We start from the raw sequence: 19,208 nt of genomic DNA on the forward strand, positions 1-19,208 counted from the left end.
CCTGGTTTCACTCAGTCTATATGTGTACTTTTGGTTTTTCTTGCCTAAGTGTAGGACTTTACTTTTTTCTACATTGGATTTCATTTTATTAGATATGGCCCAGTGTTCTAGTCGGTCAAGATCCAGCTGGATCTTGAGCCTATCTTCTTGGGTGTTTGCTATTCCTGCCAGCTTAGTATCATCTGCAAATTTGTTAAGTTCCCCTTCTATTCCCTCATCTAAGTCATTAATGAAGATATTGAAGAGTACTGGGCCTAAGATGGAACCTTGTGGCACCCCACTGCTTACTTCCTTCTATGTAGACTTAGACCCATTAAGGACTACTCGTTGAATACAGTTTGCCAGCCAGTTGCAAATCCATCTAGTGGTGGTGCTATCTATTCCACTTTTTTCTAGCTTACTAAGAAGTAGGTTGTGGTCTACTTTGTCGAATGCCTTGCTGAAATCTAAATACATTATGTCCACAGTATTTTGCTGGTCTACTAATTTAGTCACTGTATTGAAGATTGAAATAAGATTGGTTTGGCATGATCTGTTTTTAACAAACCCGTGCTGATTGCTAGTTATTACTTTACTTGTTTCTAGATGTTGGCAGATCTGTTTTTTTATTATCTTTTCCAGTATCTTCCGGTCTTGATGTTAGGCTGATTGGTCTATAGTTTCCTGGGTCTGTTCTTTTTCCTTTTTTGAAGATGGGAACCACATCAGCTCTTTTCCAATCCTCTGGTAGTTCCCCGGTGCTCCAGGATTTTTGAAAGATATGGTGCAGTTGTTCCGAGATGACCTCTGCCAGCTCCTTTAAAACTCTGGGATGTAATCCATCAGGCCCCAGTGATTTGTTTTCATCAAGATCAGACAGATGTTCTCTTACTATTTGTTTGCTTATTTTAACTTTTATTTCTGGTCTGTCTTTTACAGTTGTTTTTGGTGGGTTGAGCTAGTTTCTTTTTGCGTGAAGACGGATGCAAAGAATGAGTTAAGCAGTTCTGCTTTCTCTCTGTTGCCTGTTATTCCTTGCCATCTTCTCTCTTTAGTGGACTGACTGTTTCCTTGATTTTTTTCTTGTTATTTATATGTTGGAAGAAACTTTTTTTATTATCTTTGACTTTTGTTGCAAGTCTTTGTTCGTTCTGAGGCTTTGCTATCCTGACTTCGTCTTTGCAGATTCTGGCTATCTGCTGATATTCTGCCTTAGTTGTATGTCCTTCTTTCCATTTTTTGTACTTGTCCTTTTTTTCTTTCAATTTGCCAGAGGCATCTTTGTGCAGCCATGCTGGTTTCTTCTTGGATTTCTTTTTTATCTTTCTTAGTGGTATTGTGCTGGTCTGGGCTTCTATGATCGTACTTTTTAGAGTTTCCCAAGATTCTTGAGTTGTTTTCCCCTTTAGGATTTTCCCAAGTTCTCTCTGAGTTTATTGAAATCAGCTCTTTTACAATCCAAGACTGGTGTCATTATGTTCTGTTGCTTGTGTTACGTTGAATTCTAGTATGACATGGTCACTCTTACCCAAGGTTCCTGCAGTTTCAACTCCCTCTATCATGTCTTCTCTGTTTGTAAGAATTAAGTCCAGTATGGCTGTCCCTCTAGTTTCACCCTCTACCTTTTGGACAACAAAGTTGTCAGCTAGATTGGTTAGAAACTTATTTGATTTCTCACTTGGTGCAGACTCCCATGAGGCCATGCAGGAGCAACTCTGTAGGCTGTCCTGAGTTCCAGGCTTGGTTGAGCCTTGCTGGATGATGATGCACTGAGAAGGGCTTTTGGCAATTGCTATAGCTTTACTTTTATTTATTTATTTTTTATTTATTTGATTTGTCAATTGCTTACAAGATAATAGGTATAAGTATATACATAGTTTTGAATACATGAAATGGATACATATAAGAAAAATAAAAAGAAACAATAGGACAGGGAGGGTAGGCACGTTGGTTCACTTATGCACGCCCCCTACAGACCTCTTAGGAAAGGGGTGAGGTCAATAGTAGACAGTCTTAAGGTTAAAGTTTTGGGGGTTTGGGGAAGAAACTAGAGAGTCAGGTAGAGTATTCCAGACATTCACCAGTCTGTTGCTGAAGTCATATTTCCTGCAATTACCTGGAGATCTTTGTTAGGTAGAGGATTCTGGCCAAGGCCTTAATAGCCCAGCCATTAACAAAGGTGGGGGTGAGTTTCTGCTTCTGAGTTTCTACTCTTTTTAGGGTAAATATTCTGCCTTTTTAATATTTCCTAGGATATTTCAATTTTCTAGGAGGGGGTGGGTGCTAACTTCCTACAACCAAAGATACGACGTATGCTATCTCTTCCCCTTCCCCGCTATCTGGTTCTGCACAGCCGCATCTCAGTTCCACGGTTAGCGGGCATGCAGCACACTTAACGTGCATTCCGTGGTCTATCCGCCTCATTTCTCGGTTTCGGTAAAAATCCGCAAAGCGAACCAGAGGTTAACGGAGGAGAAGCGGGCGACAGCTTCAGTGAGGAAGTATCTCTTGCCATTTTTCTTTTCCCCGGACGCTGAGCCCGGCATGCCTGTTGACTCCCCGGCAGAACTCGCAAAGGGAACCGCCTTGCATCCCAATCAGCTCGCGCCGGGCAAATCGGCGCCAATACCTGTAACCGAGGCAACGCGGGAGCTCCGCCTCCTCCTCCTCCTCCGCACTCCCGTTAGCCTTCGGGGCCAAGTTCTCGCGAGGCTTGCCAACTGGAGGGGCCGCCATATTGTGTGACACTATTTTGATTTGGACTTGGCTTGGCAGCGAGCGGAGGAGGAGGAGGGACCGGAGCCGGTCCAGGCGAAGTCGGGAAAGGCGGAGAAGGCGGTGCCTGGAAGATCCTCCCATCCTCACCAGCCATCCCGCCGCCCCTTCCGCCCTGCCCGCCACAGCAGCAGCAGGAGTAGCAGCAGCCCAAGCACGGACACCCCCCCCTTGCTCCCTCCCCCGGTGGCGGCGGGAGGCGGCGACGGCTCCGGAGTGGCTCGGAAGGGTCGCCTGTCCGGTTGGAGGCGGCGGTGGCGGCGAGTGCCGCTGCTGCGGGGGACGGAGGAGGAGCAGCCCGCGCGGAGGAAGGGTGAGCGAAGTCGGCTGCGGCGGGCCTGGCGGGACTCTGGCGGCCGCGTCCCCGAAGGGGCTGTCCGCCAGGCGGCCAGGAGGGAGCGCGGGGACCCGGCTGCCTGTCTGGGCCCGGCTGGCCGCGGTGCCCGGGAGCAGGAGGGGCGGAGGGGGGGCGTGTGCAGGCAGGGCCGGGTGGCGGTGGCCCCGCTGGGGAGAGGAGGAGCCGGGCTGAGCTTCCGCGGTCTGCCGGGGAGCTCCGCCGTTCGGTCCGAAGGCTGGGAAGCGCCTGCCCATCCGCCGACCGGACTCCTCTTCGGGGGCGTCCCGGGAGGCGACGGGCCTTTTTTGGCCTCCTTGACTTGGAAAGCTTTTCTTGCGCTGGTTCAGTTTTCTCTCGGGCGTCGGATCTGCTTGCGCTTCTCCTTCTCCCCGAAGAAGAAGAGGCCCTGCTCTTGACCCCCAATTGTCCCCAATTTAATGGACGTAGGAAATGTGGCACTGATTGTATGTATATGTTTAGGTGTTCTTTGTTCTATTTAAGAAATATTTAGGCTATCCAGAGTGCTTATGATAAATACCTAAAATGTGCCATTTTTAAGATTCAAACATAGCCTGAGCAAAAGCTCGTTTGTAAAGGGAGATAAAGGAATATTTTACTTGTTAGATCAAGGATCTTCAAACTTGGTCAGTTTAAGACTTTGTGGACTTGGACTCCCAGAATCCCTCCTCCAGTCATGTTAGCTGAGGAATCCTGGGCGTTCAAGTCCACAAAGTCTTTAAAGCTGTCAAGTGTGAAGACCTCTGCGTTGGATTGATATCCTGCATTTTTTAAGGAGCTTGTGTTGATGCACATAGCACTCAGTCATCACATTCTTTGTCACCATCTCAACACCTCTGAGATAGATTGGGATTGGAAAAGAGAATGACTAGACCAAGTCACCTGCTGAGCTTCCTTGGGTGAATGTGGGAACTGAAGCAGGGTCTTCCCAGTGTTAGTCTCAGCAGCTTAATCACTATAAGATACTATCTGTTCAGATCTGTGGTCTAAAAGCTCTGCAAAACAAAATAAAGCTTTCAGGTGCTGGGATGAGTGGAAAGGCAGGTTATTGAAGCAGGAAATTCCAAAATTTTAGCTGAGAAGGCCATGTTTAATCAGCAATCTATCAGGCAGGATATGTTAGTAGATGCTAGAGATTAGTTGGGACATCTGGGAGAGATTGAGCACAGGTGTATCCTTGTCTTAATATATACTCTGTCCCCTAATTTCAAAACTTGGTTCAAGCAATATTCACCTACTAAAGTTTTAGAAATTGCTCATTTTATTTGAGTACTAATGCTCCTGGATGTGAGTAAGGTGTATGTGATGATGACTAAATCTCCAAAAATCTAAGCTGAATGAAAACATCCCTGTGCATAATTGTTACATCAGCGTCAGAAGCAAAGTACTCTTAGATCTTGAGGCTAATTTTCAATAAGAGCACAGCTTTGTCAAGGCTATACATACATTTTGTGTCTGCATTTCTGCTGAGCAATATAGTTCATTCCCAAATGTAAGAGGCTTTTCTTTTCTTCTCAATTACCAGTTGAGAACATCTCTGGGTTTCTGATCTTCAGTGATAATGATAATAAGAATTAATAATGTGGGCAAAGATTATGGGATATCTTCCAAAGGTGCTCAAGTCAGGTTCAGTCAGCATGATCTCAGATCCAAAAATGTGGATGGAAAAAGTTTTCTTTCTACTTTTGTAGAAAGAAATTTCAGGAGCTGTTTTTGTTGCTGTTTCTTGCAGTATAACTTTCTTGAAAGAATCACAAATACTGTTGCTAATATCTCACTTGATCACAATGTAGCTGTCTGAAAAATGATGATCCTGATTTTAAAAATCAATATGAACATATTAAGGTTTATTTTCAGCAAAATGTAATAGTGTTCTTTTGAGATACATACCAGTGGGTTTTTTTTTCACTATAATGCTTTAAACTTACTTTTGATTGGACTCAAGTAAGGTGTAAAAAAATGTTGCTCATCTCTTCATTATTAAATTTCCAATTAGAAAAGTTTATGATTTATTTTAACAGTTAATTATATTTTATCAGATTTTCCTTTGTACGTGTGTTCTGGTTAGTACAGTTACTTATAGATGAAATTCTTACTCGTCCTCGGTTTACCAGCCTTTATTTATTGTTCAAAATTACAATGGCATTTATGAACAGATTATGGCCAGTCCTCAAAGTTGTGGTCATCCTAGTGCCCCTGTGGTTGCCTGATTGCAGTTGGGGCATTTAGCAGCCAGCTCACAATTTTGATCGTTACAGCATCCCATGGTCCCATGATCACCATTGCCAGTTTCTAATAAGCAATGTCAGTGGGGAAGCTAGCAGGAGGTCACAAATGGTGAGCACATGTCTTCATGCCTAACCACCACATGGGATTCACCTACCTGCAACTGAAATAATTAGAACTGCCGTTGTAAGTCAGCACAGTCACGTTATGTCACACTTTACAACCATGACGCTTATTCACTCAGTTCCTCATCCCAATAGTTGTTAACTAAACACTGTCTGAATAGGCCACTGGTGTCAAACTCGCCACGTCAGGTTTTCACAGGATGTATCACGACTTTCCCTTTTGCTAAACTGGGGGTGGGCATGGCCAGCATGTGATGCATCCAGCCTGCAGATCACGAGTTTGACAGCCCTGGTGTCCATACCCTGGTACAGACTTTCATTTCATTCTTACATTTTGGGGTGATTAGTTGATTTAATTTTATCTAGCTAAAAGTGATTTTTATTTGTATAAACATGATTTTTTATTATGTTGTTAAAATAAAGGTTTGTGCCCAGTATGTTGTGCTTGTTGGGAGCCTTGTAAAGTAAAATTCCCAACAATTAATATTGACATACTACTGTTATGATTTCTTGAATCTGATACAGAAAAATGCATGAAGCTGAAGTAGCACAATATGCAAAAGCTCTGAAGTCATTTACATAGGAGAATGTTTAACATAAATCAGCAAGGGGTGAGATATTCTGTGTACAATTGGGTATCTCAAAATAATATAAAGTAACACTCAAGGGTTCTCCAGCCTTTTGGTGGGCATATTTGACATTTGAAATATATACTGCACATTCAAAATATCTGCTAGGAGTTTAAGCATTTATGAATTGTCTATTGAATCACATCAGAAAGCACCATTTTACTAAAATATTGCCTGTCACCCTCTCTCACTTTTTGTCCTACAGGATATCTGTATTATCTGTTTTCTTTTTCTGGGTAAATGAACATACTTTGGAGTCAGGCCATCATTTTTATTACCATCCCAAAAGAGTCTGGGGTTAGAGACATTTTTAGAACATGTGTTGAGTTTGATCCCAAGTGGCATCAAGGCTGGTAACCACTTGTATAAAACTGCTATGCTATTTGTTAGACTTGAAAGTCAGAAAATATCCTGGAAGAAAGCAATGACAATCATTAAATATTGCTGCCCAAAAGGCTACATAGATATAGGCCATGTAATCTCCACTGCCCAGAAGGCTACATAGATATAGGCCATGTAATCTCCACTAGTTGTGTTCAATATAAATGAATTTTCCTTTTACTTAACCATTCCAAATGACTTTGCTATCTTAGAATGCCTTGTCTTTGGAGATAGGACTTTGTGGCAGAATGTAACTATTCTAAAGTATTAAAATTATTGTTTCTCAATAGAATATGTATCAAAGTAGATTAACAATAAGCAAATTTCTCCCTTCTGTTTTTTAAAGTGATAGATAACTCTTCTTTTGAATTTTATACCCTGACAACTTTTTATCTTGAAGTTACAGAAGGTCTTCGTGTTTTTTTTTCTAGCTTTATGTTGACTATGAGTCTTGTGATGATAAGTGAGAATGTGAAGCTAGCACGTGAATATGCATTGCTTGGGAATTATGATTCTGCAATGGTTTACTATCAGGGAGTGCTTGACCAAATGAGCAAATACCACTCTTCTGTCAAAGATACGTATCTTCAACAGAAATGGCAACAGGTGAGCTTTCATTTTCTGCTTTTGTTCCTTTACCTTCATGTATTAAATAGGATGATCAATCAAAAACATTTCAATTAGTCCCCACTTTAAACAATGAGCTAAATTGAATAAACATGCCTATTGCTGAATACTAGTGAATTACAAGGGTGAGTACAAAAATAATAATAAACAGAAGTTTCTATTTGTGGTTGGAAAGAACTCTGTGAAAAAGATAAAGTAAAACTGGCCTCAAAAACACCTCCATTTTCTGCATCCTGTTTGATTAAAAATGTTACTTGGTTAATCTAAAGCTAGCTGCTATCTTGAGCTGGTGTAATTAATTTGGAAATATGCCATGTACATGTGTGAGCATTTCTTAGATTGTCCCACTTCAAATTGTGTTATTTTTAAAAGCATTCATACATTATACTTTTTTTCTAAAAGGTTTCCCGCAAGAAGAGTCAGCAGAATTGCTTCTCTGTAATAGGCCTCATCAGTTTTCTATAATGTCTTACATTTGTTCATGTATCTGAGCCACAAACATTTCATTAGGTACTTAAAGTTGACAAGTTTCTACAAGCTAACTTTATGCTTCTTTGTATTTTATGTTTTTAATCAGGTTAGGCAGGAGATAAGTATAGAAGCTAAGCATGTGAAGGATATCATGAAGACACTGGAAAGTTTTAAATTAGACAGCACTCCTTTAAAAGCGGCACATCAGGAATTACCAGCTCATGATGGAGAAGTTTGGTCGTTGCCTGTACCTGCTGAACGTAGGTAAGAGACACCATGAGGGGAAAGCAGATTGGGGGGTTCAAATATTAAATGTTTTAAAAAGTATGTTACCTGTTGTTTTTGAGCCTCTAACCTTTAACTCCAGAAGCATTCAGTGCTATCTCCTACCAGTAACAGGGCTCCAATGAATGATTGAATCTGTTTTCTAGAAACAACTAGTATGTGCAAAAACAATGTTATGGAATTATAACACATTTGTACAAAACATAGATTCTGAGAGATTGGGGGGAGGTGTAATCTTGAATATATTCTCCAACGATATGGCCTCCCCCAATAGGAAGTCCCAGCATGTTTTATAGGCATGAAATGAAATTAAGCCCCTCCCCCCAAATTAAGGCCTATATTAAAACATGCAAAATGGCGGGGCGGGCTTGCCGTTAGGAAGTACTTTCGTTGCACACCCGGATATGGTGCCTGCGTTGACCCCAATATGAAGTGCCCCACCAACGCCGAGGTCAACATCCAAGCTGTCCCTGCCCGCCCGCCCGAAGATGCAAGGGGGGAAATTAAGTCACCTCCGAAAAGACGGCCTAGCCATTTTTTCGGGGCTCAAAAAAAAATAAGACCCGGCCTTATTATATGAGAAACACGGTAGGATAAGAATATCTTACAGTTTTCCCCATTTTGTATTCATTCAGATCTTCACCAGGGCCTAGGAAACGTCAGTCAGCTCAGTGCAGTGATTGCAGAAATCAAAATAACCGGGTTGGAGCAGCTGCTAGAGTCCTTCATCGACCTTCTTCCCGAAGTACTAATGATAAAGGCAAAGTTGTTCGTGGTCGGGAAAAGAAAGATCCATTAAATAAAGGAAAAGAGGAAAAAGTAAGTTTCTTGAATGTGAAACCAACACCTCCAAATCTTATAAAGTATCCCTCTTATCATTTGAGCCTCTTTTTAGTCTTTCACCTACCAGCATTTCTAGTGGAAAGAACCTGTGTAGAAGTTTGATGAAGATGTTTTAAAAGAGAAACCACAAATAATAGTGTAATGTTCTGCTTATTCAGATTAGGGTATATCTTACTTATTTTACTTAAGAGATTTATATAGTTACCCATCTTATATACAATAACCCTTGACATTTCACAACAATAAAACATTTATTTATCATCTAGCTATCTCATTTCTACACCATACATCTCACTTAGATAACTAAGTTAACACTAAAACATAGAGGAAAAAATAAGCCTCATACTACAGTATGAGTTGCACTTCTTCCAGTCCATGTGAAATGGAGGAAGTCCATGAGATGGAAGAAGTTATGATATTACTAGGCAAACACTACATTTGCTAGCTCGAGGGAAGAGCTAGGTCTTTATGGCCTTCCAGAAAGTTAAGATGGTAGCAGCTCTTCAGATGTCAGTGGGGAAACTGTTTTAAATTGTTGAAGATACAGAGAAGGCATACCTCTTAGGACCCTCCAGGTAAACACATTTTAAGAGGAGGGTCTGGAACATGCTCACCCTATAAAACCCAGTGGGATAGGCAGATACCCTCAGTAAGAGCCAGTCATGCAAATAATCTTACCTTGTATCATTCAGGGTTTTAAAAACGACAGCCAGCATTTTGAATTCCACATGGAAAGAAAGTGGAAGCAGTGTAGCTCACAAAGCAATGTAACATGGACAAATTGTGGAGTGTACAGGACTGTGCATACTGCTGCATTCTGGATCAATTGTAGAGCACATTGAGCAATCTAGTGAAACATGAGAGACTGTGAGCAGGTCCTCGCAGTCCAGTGCAGAAGATGATTCCACTTCACAAAGAGCCTTTTAGCAGTGATTGACACGTGCTTCTTGGGCAGGACCCATTGTCCAGGAACACCCCCAAACTGCAAATCAATTTTCTCTAGGAGAATACTATCCTGTCAAGAGTCAACAATGACAATTTGCAGTAGGGGCAAAAACCCAAAGCCACTCCATCTTGCTGAGGTTGAGTCCAAGCCAGTTTCTTCCCATCCAGACCTTTATGGCCTCAAGTGACTGGGCAAGCACTTGAAACAGGACCAACTGTCTGATGTGGAGTAGAGAGATATAAAGGAATACCATTGCATGCTGATGATACTGTTCCTCATGCCATCTGTTTACCTAGTAGCTTCAGGTGAATATTTAAAAAGTTAGAGATATGAGCCATCAGAACTATACATAACAGGAATTTGAGCCTAGGCTTCTCGACAAGTACCAACCTTAACTGGAACTACCAGAGGAGAACTACCAGAAAAGAAAGATACTCCCAATCCTCAGAAATATGCCATGCCCAGAAAGTGATCTTCCAACACCAGATCATATTACCACTGACCCAAGACAAAAAGAAAAATGATGATCTGTATGATGACCTGTGATTGGATCGCAACAATGATACATTTATAGTAGAACAATTCTGGCTTTTGTGCAGTGTTAGAGCAGTTTGGAGAAATGCAAGCTGCTTATCCTTATTTTTAGATGCCTGTAAAAATGGTATTTTGCCTGTTTCTGATTCCGGAAGACTTGTTGGGAAACTTGTACTGCTTTCCCATGGTGGGAGAAAAGCTGACAATGTTGACTTTCGAAAGGTCGTGTATTTTACTAATATTTGCTTATCAAAAACATTTTAGCAATTAAAATTAAAAGCCATTATACAAAAGGTTGTAAACACCAGAGGTTTTAAATATATGTTTTATATAATTATGTCTTTGAAATTTTATCCTTTTATTGTTGTGTAACTTATGTTAAACAAGTTACTGGAATAATTATGAGCAATATTAATATGTTTGATAAGCATTTTTATGTAATGCAGAATAAGTCCTCAACTGATATTTCAGAACCTGAGCCAAAGAAATTTGATGGCACTGGATATGATAAAGACTTAGTAGAAGCTCTAGAAAGAGATATCATTTCCCAAAATCCCAATGTTCGATGGTAAGTATAAACCATCTCTATTCTTTTAAGTTGGGAGGTCTGTGTTTAAGCTTCATAATTTTTAGATAAATTCATGCATTCATTCAGTTTCTATAGCCACATGTCAATCAATGATGCTTACAATTGAAATATCAATTATAACTTGAAATACATAATGCTGCCTCTAGAGAAAATTAAATCTGGCTAAAATTGATTGAGGCAGTAATTTATGAAAATGATGAAGTACACTTTGCTTACTGAGACATCTTAACTCACTGGGATTTTACAAATCTCTCTAGTATTAAACTGAGTTAAGCAAAGACCTTTTAATTGGCAGACAATAGAGACAGCAGTTTGAGCAGTTTATCCTGAAACCAAAAATAGCAACATAATGATAGAGCTACAGCTACAGCTTACAAGGAACATAACAGCATTATTATTCATAATAATCTACTGTTGACGTGGAAAAAAAACATTTATCAGTCCGCTTGCCTACACTTAAGTTATTTTTTTTGTTAAGAGATAAAGTTCATTATCAGAATTGGATGTGTTTTAATGGAAAGACACCATCATCTTTTTATTTGGCAAATGGAAAAGTTAAGATGGCTGCAGTCTTGTATGTGCTTAGGACAATCTGTAACTATAAGCAAAGATTTATAAGACCTTTTTATTTCAAAAACCTTCGCCAAGAATGCTAACGTTTTCTTGGAAATTGGTCATTATAGTTATTATATAACAAGTGACATTCACTTTTCCTTCCTTTTTCTAGAAACAGAAAATGAATTATGTCAGTTTTTTTCAAAGGATTACATAAATCACTTTCAATATGGCATAGGATAGGTTGTAAAAATTACAATAACATTAGCATGCCTTCAATGTCCTCCCTACCCAAGTTCTACCGGTAGAGGGCAGCTACAAAAAAAAAGAAATAATCCCTTATGAACTAAGATTGTGCTGTTATGAAGAAGGATCTATTGTTTCCATAGTCAATGTCATTTTATATTGCATTTTTACAAGAACATAAGAGTCGGTTTACTATTAACTTATTTGGCAAAGTACTGCAAGCACAACAAGCAATTTATTCTGTGCACATGTATTGCTGTCATACCAAAATGATTCAGTTTTTATGAGCCAAATTTTACTGTACTATTTGTAAAGACAAAGTCTGCTGTTTGTAGATACACTTCGACTGCATTGATGAGCTAGCTGTAAACTATACTATTCCATCTCATATGACTATAATAAAATACTGAAGTGATCAATTTTCAGTGAACAAATGGCAGCTTACTTTGTGGGTTTATTAATAGGCCCACATTCTGTCATCGTTCAGATGATATCTGCAGAAAATGATCCTTTATGTATATACACACACACATTCAATTCATGAATGTCTACAGGAAAAAAATGTCAGCAGTGAACAATGTTGGGATGGAAATGAGCATTCAAGTGATGAACATTCTGGTTTTTGTAACACCTGAAAAAGATGGAATTCTAAAATTTAAAAATGTAAATGAACTGAATGTTAAATCTTTCCTGTGGAGTGAATTTGAATAGAAAATATTAATATTCAATGCTGAAATATCATGCATTCAGCCAAGATTACAATGAAATTTAATAGGGATACAGTGCTTGTGGCAAGTCATAATCTGCTCGTTTCTTTTTTCATCAGGGATGATATAGCTGATTTAGTGGATGCTAAAAAATTACTCAAGGAGGCAGTAGTTTTACCCATGTGGATGCCAGAATTTTTTAAAGGAATCAGAAGGCCCTGGAAGGTAAAGCCAACCCAATTATTGCTGGAACATCAAAATAGTTTTCATTAGGTTGTATTCAGTGTTAGGCCAGGGTGAAAAAAAATCAAGGATATGCAATCCCATTAATGATTTCTCAAGCACTAGGTGGAAACAATGCAAATAACATAAGCCAGAGTGGATTCCAACTATGGAATCTTGACACCTGTACAAATAAATAATGCAAGGGTTTTACAGCAGAATAATAATACAAGCCATATAAAGTATTTTGCTTATATAGTATTAAAATAAATTCATATAATCTAAGGCGCAAAGCCATTACACTATCGCTAAAGTTTTTCACTTGTCATTTGCTATGTAAGTAAAACAGTGTCTGGTGATACAATGCCCTTCAACAATTAAAATTCCTTTCATTTTGGAAACATGATTATGTTCTGACAACCTGTTGGTTCTGGACTTGTAACAGTGGTCCACAAATAGAATAAAATCTATTTAAGTTAGTGTAACATAGATAATTAAACAAGAGTTGCTATTTGCTAAAAGTTACTAAATGCACACTAGTTTCTTTTGCTTTTATTTAAAACGCTTATTATGAAATTATAATATATATATAATTATGAAATTATATATATATTTAAAATGCTTATTTATGAAATTATATCGTATTTCTTATATTGTGATGGAAAATGAATAGTAGATATTTTTAAACAAATATTCTTATCAGTGCTGTTTTCTTGATATCTTTATAAACAGGGTGTATTGATGGTTGGTCCTCCTGGCACTGGAAAAACACTGCTGGCAAAAGCTGTAGCTACTGAATGCAAAACTACCTTTTTCAACATATCATCATCAACACTCACTTCAAAATATAGAGGAGAATCTGAAAAGCTTGTTCGCCTATTATTTGAAATGGTGATTTACTGATTTGTCTTAAGATTTGATACAGGAATACTATTATTCGTGTTAATGTATTTTTACTCTGGCTCTTTAATATGTAACTCAGGGCACTGAACATGCCTAATATGCCTTCCTCCTCCTCCTAATTGTCTACTCTATGGAGATTCTCAGTCATCCTGGTCATGGTTGTCCCAAAGGTGCTTTTTCAAGAGGCAACAGGACTTTCTGGTTTATCTTTGAAGATGTTTTGCTTCTCATACAAGCAGCTTCTTCAGCTCTGACTGAAGCTTCTTAGGGGAGAAGCTAAAAATCTTCAAAGAAAAACCAGGAAGTTCAGTTGCTTCTTGAAAAAGCACCTTTGGGACTTCTTCCTCATGCTTTACCCATAACAACAATCCTGTGTGGTGGGTTGGGCTGACAAAAAGTGATTGGCTCAAAGTCACTGAGCCTTTGGAGAGGATGCTAGCACAAAATAGAATAGGCAGTTTATGGACTAGGGAACATTTGGAATTTTAAATTCATGTCGTGGTCACAAACTGACTGTTATGGGGAAATTATTCAAAAATAGCCATCAGATTGAGTGTGATCAGTTATAAAATACAGATTTACCAGAAGTTAAATAGTTTCCTACTATGCTGTTCCAGCTCAGTGGATAGCTGATTTAATAAAATGCTGTATTTGCATTCCTGTGTTTTTTCAAGGTCTTCTTCCCAAACAAATCCGAAACATTATAGCTGCTGCTTGCCAATAAGACTCCGTCTCGCCTCTGGGGGATGATTGAAAGAGCTGCCTTCCAGAGGGTTTCAGCTCCATACTGAGCTGAATCTCTCTGGCAGGCAGCTCTTTACTCCATCCACCTAATAACCCAGCTGATTATTAACAACCACAACTACAAGTTCCAGACATTGAGCAAAGTCACATGAGATCTTACTTAATGACCACTTAATTCCAAGACCAAGATTCCGATCCCAATTGTAATTTGACACTACCTGTGGTAGAAGTTAACATTTTGGCGATTTAATTTGTACTAATTTATTCCATTGGGATAGTGTACGATAGTGTATTTACACAGCTATTATTATAATAGTGTAGTCTGTTACTTAGAAGATGCTAAGCCAAATTACACATAACTCTAATTGTAGTTTTTACAAGGTACATTTGACCTGTCTTACTGCTTGTTTGAAGTCAAAATGTGTCAGTGGGATAGTGTAATCTAGGTTGGGGCTGTAGTGGATAAAAAAGATCGGCCTTTCCTACTGAAAATCATTCCAGAATTGATTTACTTGGGTAACATTACTGTAGATAATACTGTTTTAGAACAGGAGTAGTTTGTTGGAATAATTTTTAGTTAAATGTTCCTTTACCATTTTATATTTCCAGGCTCGGTTCTATGCACCAACAACAATATTTATTGATGAAATTGACTCCATCTGTAGCCGTCGAGGAACTTCTGAGGAACATGAAGCCAGCCGAAGGGTGAAGGCAGAATTACTTGTTCAGATGGATGGTAAACAAGCTTAGTTGAAAGTGTATTAAGAAAAAAGTAGGACCTTCAATATTAGAGTAGCAGTTGAGCATTAGAAATTATCACCTGCTCACTAAGACACTAAAATCCATTCAAATGTATGCTTTGGTGTTTTTCCAAACTCAGTGATGATTTCAACTTTCAGTCAGTCTGAGATGCTGCTACTCAAGCCACCTTAACTCCAATTCTAGTTTGGTTGCATTTATGGATAAATGGCCTATTTTTGTACTTTAATTTTCATTATTTAGAATTTTTTTAAAAAATTCTTGGATCAGAACATAGATTAGTAAAACAGAGTAGACAAATACGAATACAGTACAAGAATTTATGAACAAAACTGAAAGGAGAAAGGCTTAACAAGGAAATTGGTTCTTGGAAATGGCACATATTTTTTACAAATCCCAAATTCTAATTTAATTTGTTAAATTAGAAATTTTCAGATTGTGTAAACAAATTTGGTTGCCTTTTTAAAAAATGTTTGAAATAATACCTGCAACTTGGTTGACACTCGTATTAGAATCTACACATGGATTTTTCAAATTCTCTCTTGTAAAATCACACTTGCAGAAAGTTGGCAACTAGTCAACTGGATTGAAATGGGCAGCGGTAGAAATTGTATGAGCAAATAAAATGTGTAAGAGGCATATATTGAGATATCTGTCCAGCAAAAAACAAAACCAATCCACAAACCAGAATGTCTCAAATATTTTGACATTAGTCTGCCTAGATGATTTAATTTGCAATAGCTTTGTAGTTTTATTTGCACTTGAATAGAGGGATGGTATCTGTAATTACCTACATATCAAATATTGTAAATTATCAGCAATTGAATACTCGTTAGTATAAAGCATTTGAATTAAAATTCAAGCCTGTTTCCATGAAAGTGGGTAATTAAAATTCAGCTTCAATGTAATGATAACTTTCTGACTTGCAAACTTGAACATATATTATTTTGTTCTGCTTTCTAATTTTTTTCCTATCTTCTAATAATAGGAGTGGGAGGTGCTTCTGAAAATGATGATCCTTCCAAAATGGTGATGGTACTGGCTGCTACTAATTTTCCATGGGATATTGATGAAGCATTACGACGTCGCCTTGAAAAAAGAATTTATATTCCTTTGCCATCAGGTATAAACTTCCATTTAAAAAAAAATCCAATATAGTTGGCACATCCTGAATTTTTAATATCAAATGCATATTTGATCATTGCCATTTCTAGGAGGCAGGAACAGTGATTTTGATGATGAATATTTACATTCAACTGCACAGTCTTAAGTAGCAGGTTAAGATCCTAGGATAACAAACTAAGTGGTTCTGTTTAAAGATGTTGGTATTTTAATTAAAATTAGGAATTATATAATTGAAACAATTTTAACCATGTTATTCAAGGGTGAAAGGATGCTTTTTCTCTGTGCTTCATTTTGGTTACTTTTTTTTGTTAAGCCAAAGGCAGAGAGGAGCTACTCAGAATAAATCTACAGGAGTTGGAACTTGCTGCTGATGTTGACCTTGTCACTATTGCACAGAATATGGAAGGTTATTCTGGAGCTGACATTACCAATGTGTGCAGGTATGTGAAAACTGCACAGCTTTTATTTTATTTTTATTATTTTTATTTTATTGTTTTATTAATATTTTATTTTGAAGGAACTAGCTCTAATCTTATATCATGGAAAAGGACTCCCATTACAGTACAAATACTGGTTCTGTAAAAGATTTAAAGAAAGCAGTAAAAAAAGAGAAGGATAAGATTTTTTTTAAAAAAAACTTGTTTGATTTTGATTGATAAAGCCATACTGAAACAGTTTATGTGTAGGTTATACTAAGCCAGTGTTTCTCAATTCTGACAACTTTAAAATGTATCGACTTTAAAGCCCAGAATTTCCCAGCCAGTGTGATCAAATAACATTATGACTTAATGTGATGATATCGACAGGCCAAATTAGAGATCCTTTTTCTACTTCAAGCTATTATAGTTTCATTAGTATGGACAGATTGGCTTAATCCCGAGTAGTAAAATGATATGCCAGGACCAATAAAGGTATTTTGCTGCCTGGCAAGGAAATCACCTAAGAAAAGCATCCTATCCTTATGTCAATGTAAGTTTTGAAGCTGATCCTAAAGATTGCTATACTGGCTGGCTTTGGTTCAGTGCTTGTGTTCCCACTACTACTCCTTTCTCCTTGGGTTATTGCTGCTCATTTTGTGTCTCTTTTTACTTTTTTGCCCATTTTTTCAAGATACTTATATACTTTTTAATCTTTTTTGATAACCCATCATTTTACACACTACAAATTATATTCTGCTTAACTTTAAAAAATATAACCACATTGCCTATTTTATTATTTATAATTCTCTATCCCTTCTATTTCCTCCTTTTCCCGTGCAGAATCATTATTTCATCTCCTTATCCATTTCAGTTATTTTCTCACTTTGCTTCCTGCTTCTCTCAATTTTTGCTAACTTGTTCAATTTACTGCCTTAGTTTTATTTTGGGATGAGAACTCTTTGACTCCCCTAGATGCTGTTTACCACAGCTAGTAATACAATCAATGGTTAATGATGATGAGGGTTGGAGAAAAACATCTAGTTCATCATAGATTCTGCATATCCAAACTTCTACATTTCAGCTCTTTTCACTTTGTGACTCTTATCAAGATGAACAGAGAAATAGGGGTCAAGAAATCCAACTCTGTATATTGAAAATATACCATTACTTTCATTGTATCTTCAAATTGCTGTATCTTCATCTTCCTCAAACTTTCTATTTGTTGCTTGGGGCAGTAACTCATGCAGAGGGATCAGAGGTATGCTTGTTGGTGCCTTCTTAGAGAACCAGTTAATTTTTTCTACACTCATACAGCAGCCATGTAGTCCCCGGGAAAATAAGTGTTTTAGTTCAAGAATTTTGAGGGTACATCCATACTTCCTATAGTGCACTTTCTTTGCTTTGGATTCAAATACAGGTATGGCCAGATGCATAGCAGCCATTCAGATTTAGAACAGAAAACCTCCCCCCCACCCCATGTATTTAGAACCCAAAGCACCCATAACTACATTTTGGTGCTTAGCAACCGACCCACATTTATGGCTATTTGCAGCATCCTGTGGTCATTCGATGTTTTTGCCAAAAATCAGCATTTGAAAAGATGAAGCTATGCTTTATGTTTGCCATTAAAGAACCTGATTTGTGTAAAGAGCTGGATCTTCTCATTATTACATACCATGTTATCCAAATATTTCCAATGGTATTACTAAAAGTCAAAGTAACCACTCACAATTTAGTTGATTTGTCTTTTAAACTCTCATATGGTACCTGCCATGAGGGGAATGAAGTTCCCTGAAACTTGAGAGGTTTCTACCTTTATGGCATTTCAGAAGGCTTAAGGATCTGTTTTGTTTTTGTTTTAATTTCCCAGGCTTTGGGATAAGTGATTGGAAGCCTTTGTCTTTGTATGTGATATTGTGTTGCCTGGCCCTGTCATCTGTTTATTGCTAAGTTGTTATCTGAATTGTGAGTTCGTTGTCTTGTTTTTATGCTGTAAGCCACTCTGGACGGGGTAGATTTAAAGTAGAAATAAATAAGCAATCAAGTTTTTTAGTGTTAATTATTTGGCATTTCTGCATTCTCATTAAAGGCACACTTTTTTTTTAATCAACAGAGATGCTTCACTGATGGCTATGAGAAGGCGTATTGAAGGCTTGACGCCAGAAGAAATCAGAAATCTTTCCAGAGATGAAATGCACATGCCAACAACAATGGAAGATTTTGAAATGGCCTTAAAAAAAGTTTCAAAATCAGTCTCTGCTGCGGACATTGAGAAATATGAGAAATGGATTTTTGAATTTGGATCATGTTAAGCCTTTCTACCTTTGAGAAATCTGCCTTAAGTATTGAAAAGAGTTCCAAAAGTAATGAAAAAGTAGTACACCTGGGTGCTCAGTGCTATTTTTTAACTTTTTGTAACAACCATATATAGTAAAGTTGGTTTTTTAAAGTGCAGCTCATTTTTTCTCTCTTAGTCTAGCTGTCCAGATGAGAATAGGTTCTTGCACCCATACTTGTTCTGTTTCTTGGCACATTAGATTATTACTTGCAACATTTCTGCATATAATACATATTTCCATTTGGTTGGTTATATTTTTAAAAGTAGTCACTGTTAAAATATACAATTCCATTTTTCAGGCAATTAGTACACATAGCTATCTCCGCAAAAAAATATCTTTACAGTCCTTTTATCTTTACAGTCCTTTTATCGTGGAAAAAGTTGCCCCTCTTTTTCTATAAAGGTAAATGCTTCACTTTTTGTCA

The 19,208-nt window shown here is 38.0% G+C and overlaps 1 protein-coding gene across 1 annotated transcript; it reads left to right on the plus strand.

Annotated features, from left to right (window-relative positions):
• The first annotated feature begins 2,678 nt into the window (after positions 1 to 2,678).
• Positions 2,679 to 18,899, plus strand: KATNA1 (katanin catalytic subunit A1). Its single transcript, XM_026705644.2, has 11 exons — positions 2,679 to 3,067; positions 6,902 to 7,076; positions 7,675 to 7,832; positions 8,489 to 8,672; positions 10,623 to 10,744; positions 12,393 to 12,498; positions 13,228 to 13,386; positions 14,752 to 14,878; positions 15,890 to 16,024; positions 16,340 to 16,466; positions 18,559 to 18,899. The coding sequence occupies exons 2-11, from the start codon at positions 6,906 to 6,908 to the stop codon at positions 18,755 to 18,757; spliced, it is 1,488 nt and encodes a 495-aa protein (XP_026561429.1). The 5' UTR covers positions 2,679 to 3,067; positions 6,902 to 6,905; the 3' UTR covers positions 18,758 to 18,899.
• The last annotated feature ends 309 nt before the right edge of the window (positions 18,900 to 19,208 follow it).

The sequence above is a fragment of the Pseudonaja textilis genome, chromosome 1, assembly GCF_049901715.1.
Source record: "Pseudonaja textilis isolate UNSWEBS1 chromosome 1, rPseTex1.2, whole genome shotgun sequence".
Taxonomy (NCBI): Eukaryota; Metazoa; Chordata; class Lepidosauria; order Squamata; family Elapidae; genus Pseudonaja; species Pseudonaja textilis.

Coding starts and splice junctions, on each gene's coding strand:
- KATNA1 (XM_026705644.2), top strand. CDS start 6,906: ATGTTGACTATGAGTCTTGTGATGATAAGTGAGAATGTGAAGCTAGCA. Junction 13,387..14,751: donor TTCGCCTATTATTTGAAATG/GTGATTTACTGA, acceptor TTATATTTCCAG/GCTCGGTTCTATGCACCAAC. Junction 16,025..16,339: donor TTATATTCCTTTGCCATCAG/GTATAAACTTCC, acceptor TTTTTTGTTAAG/CCAAAGGCAGAGAGGAGCTA.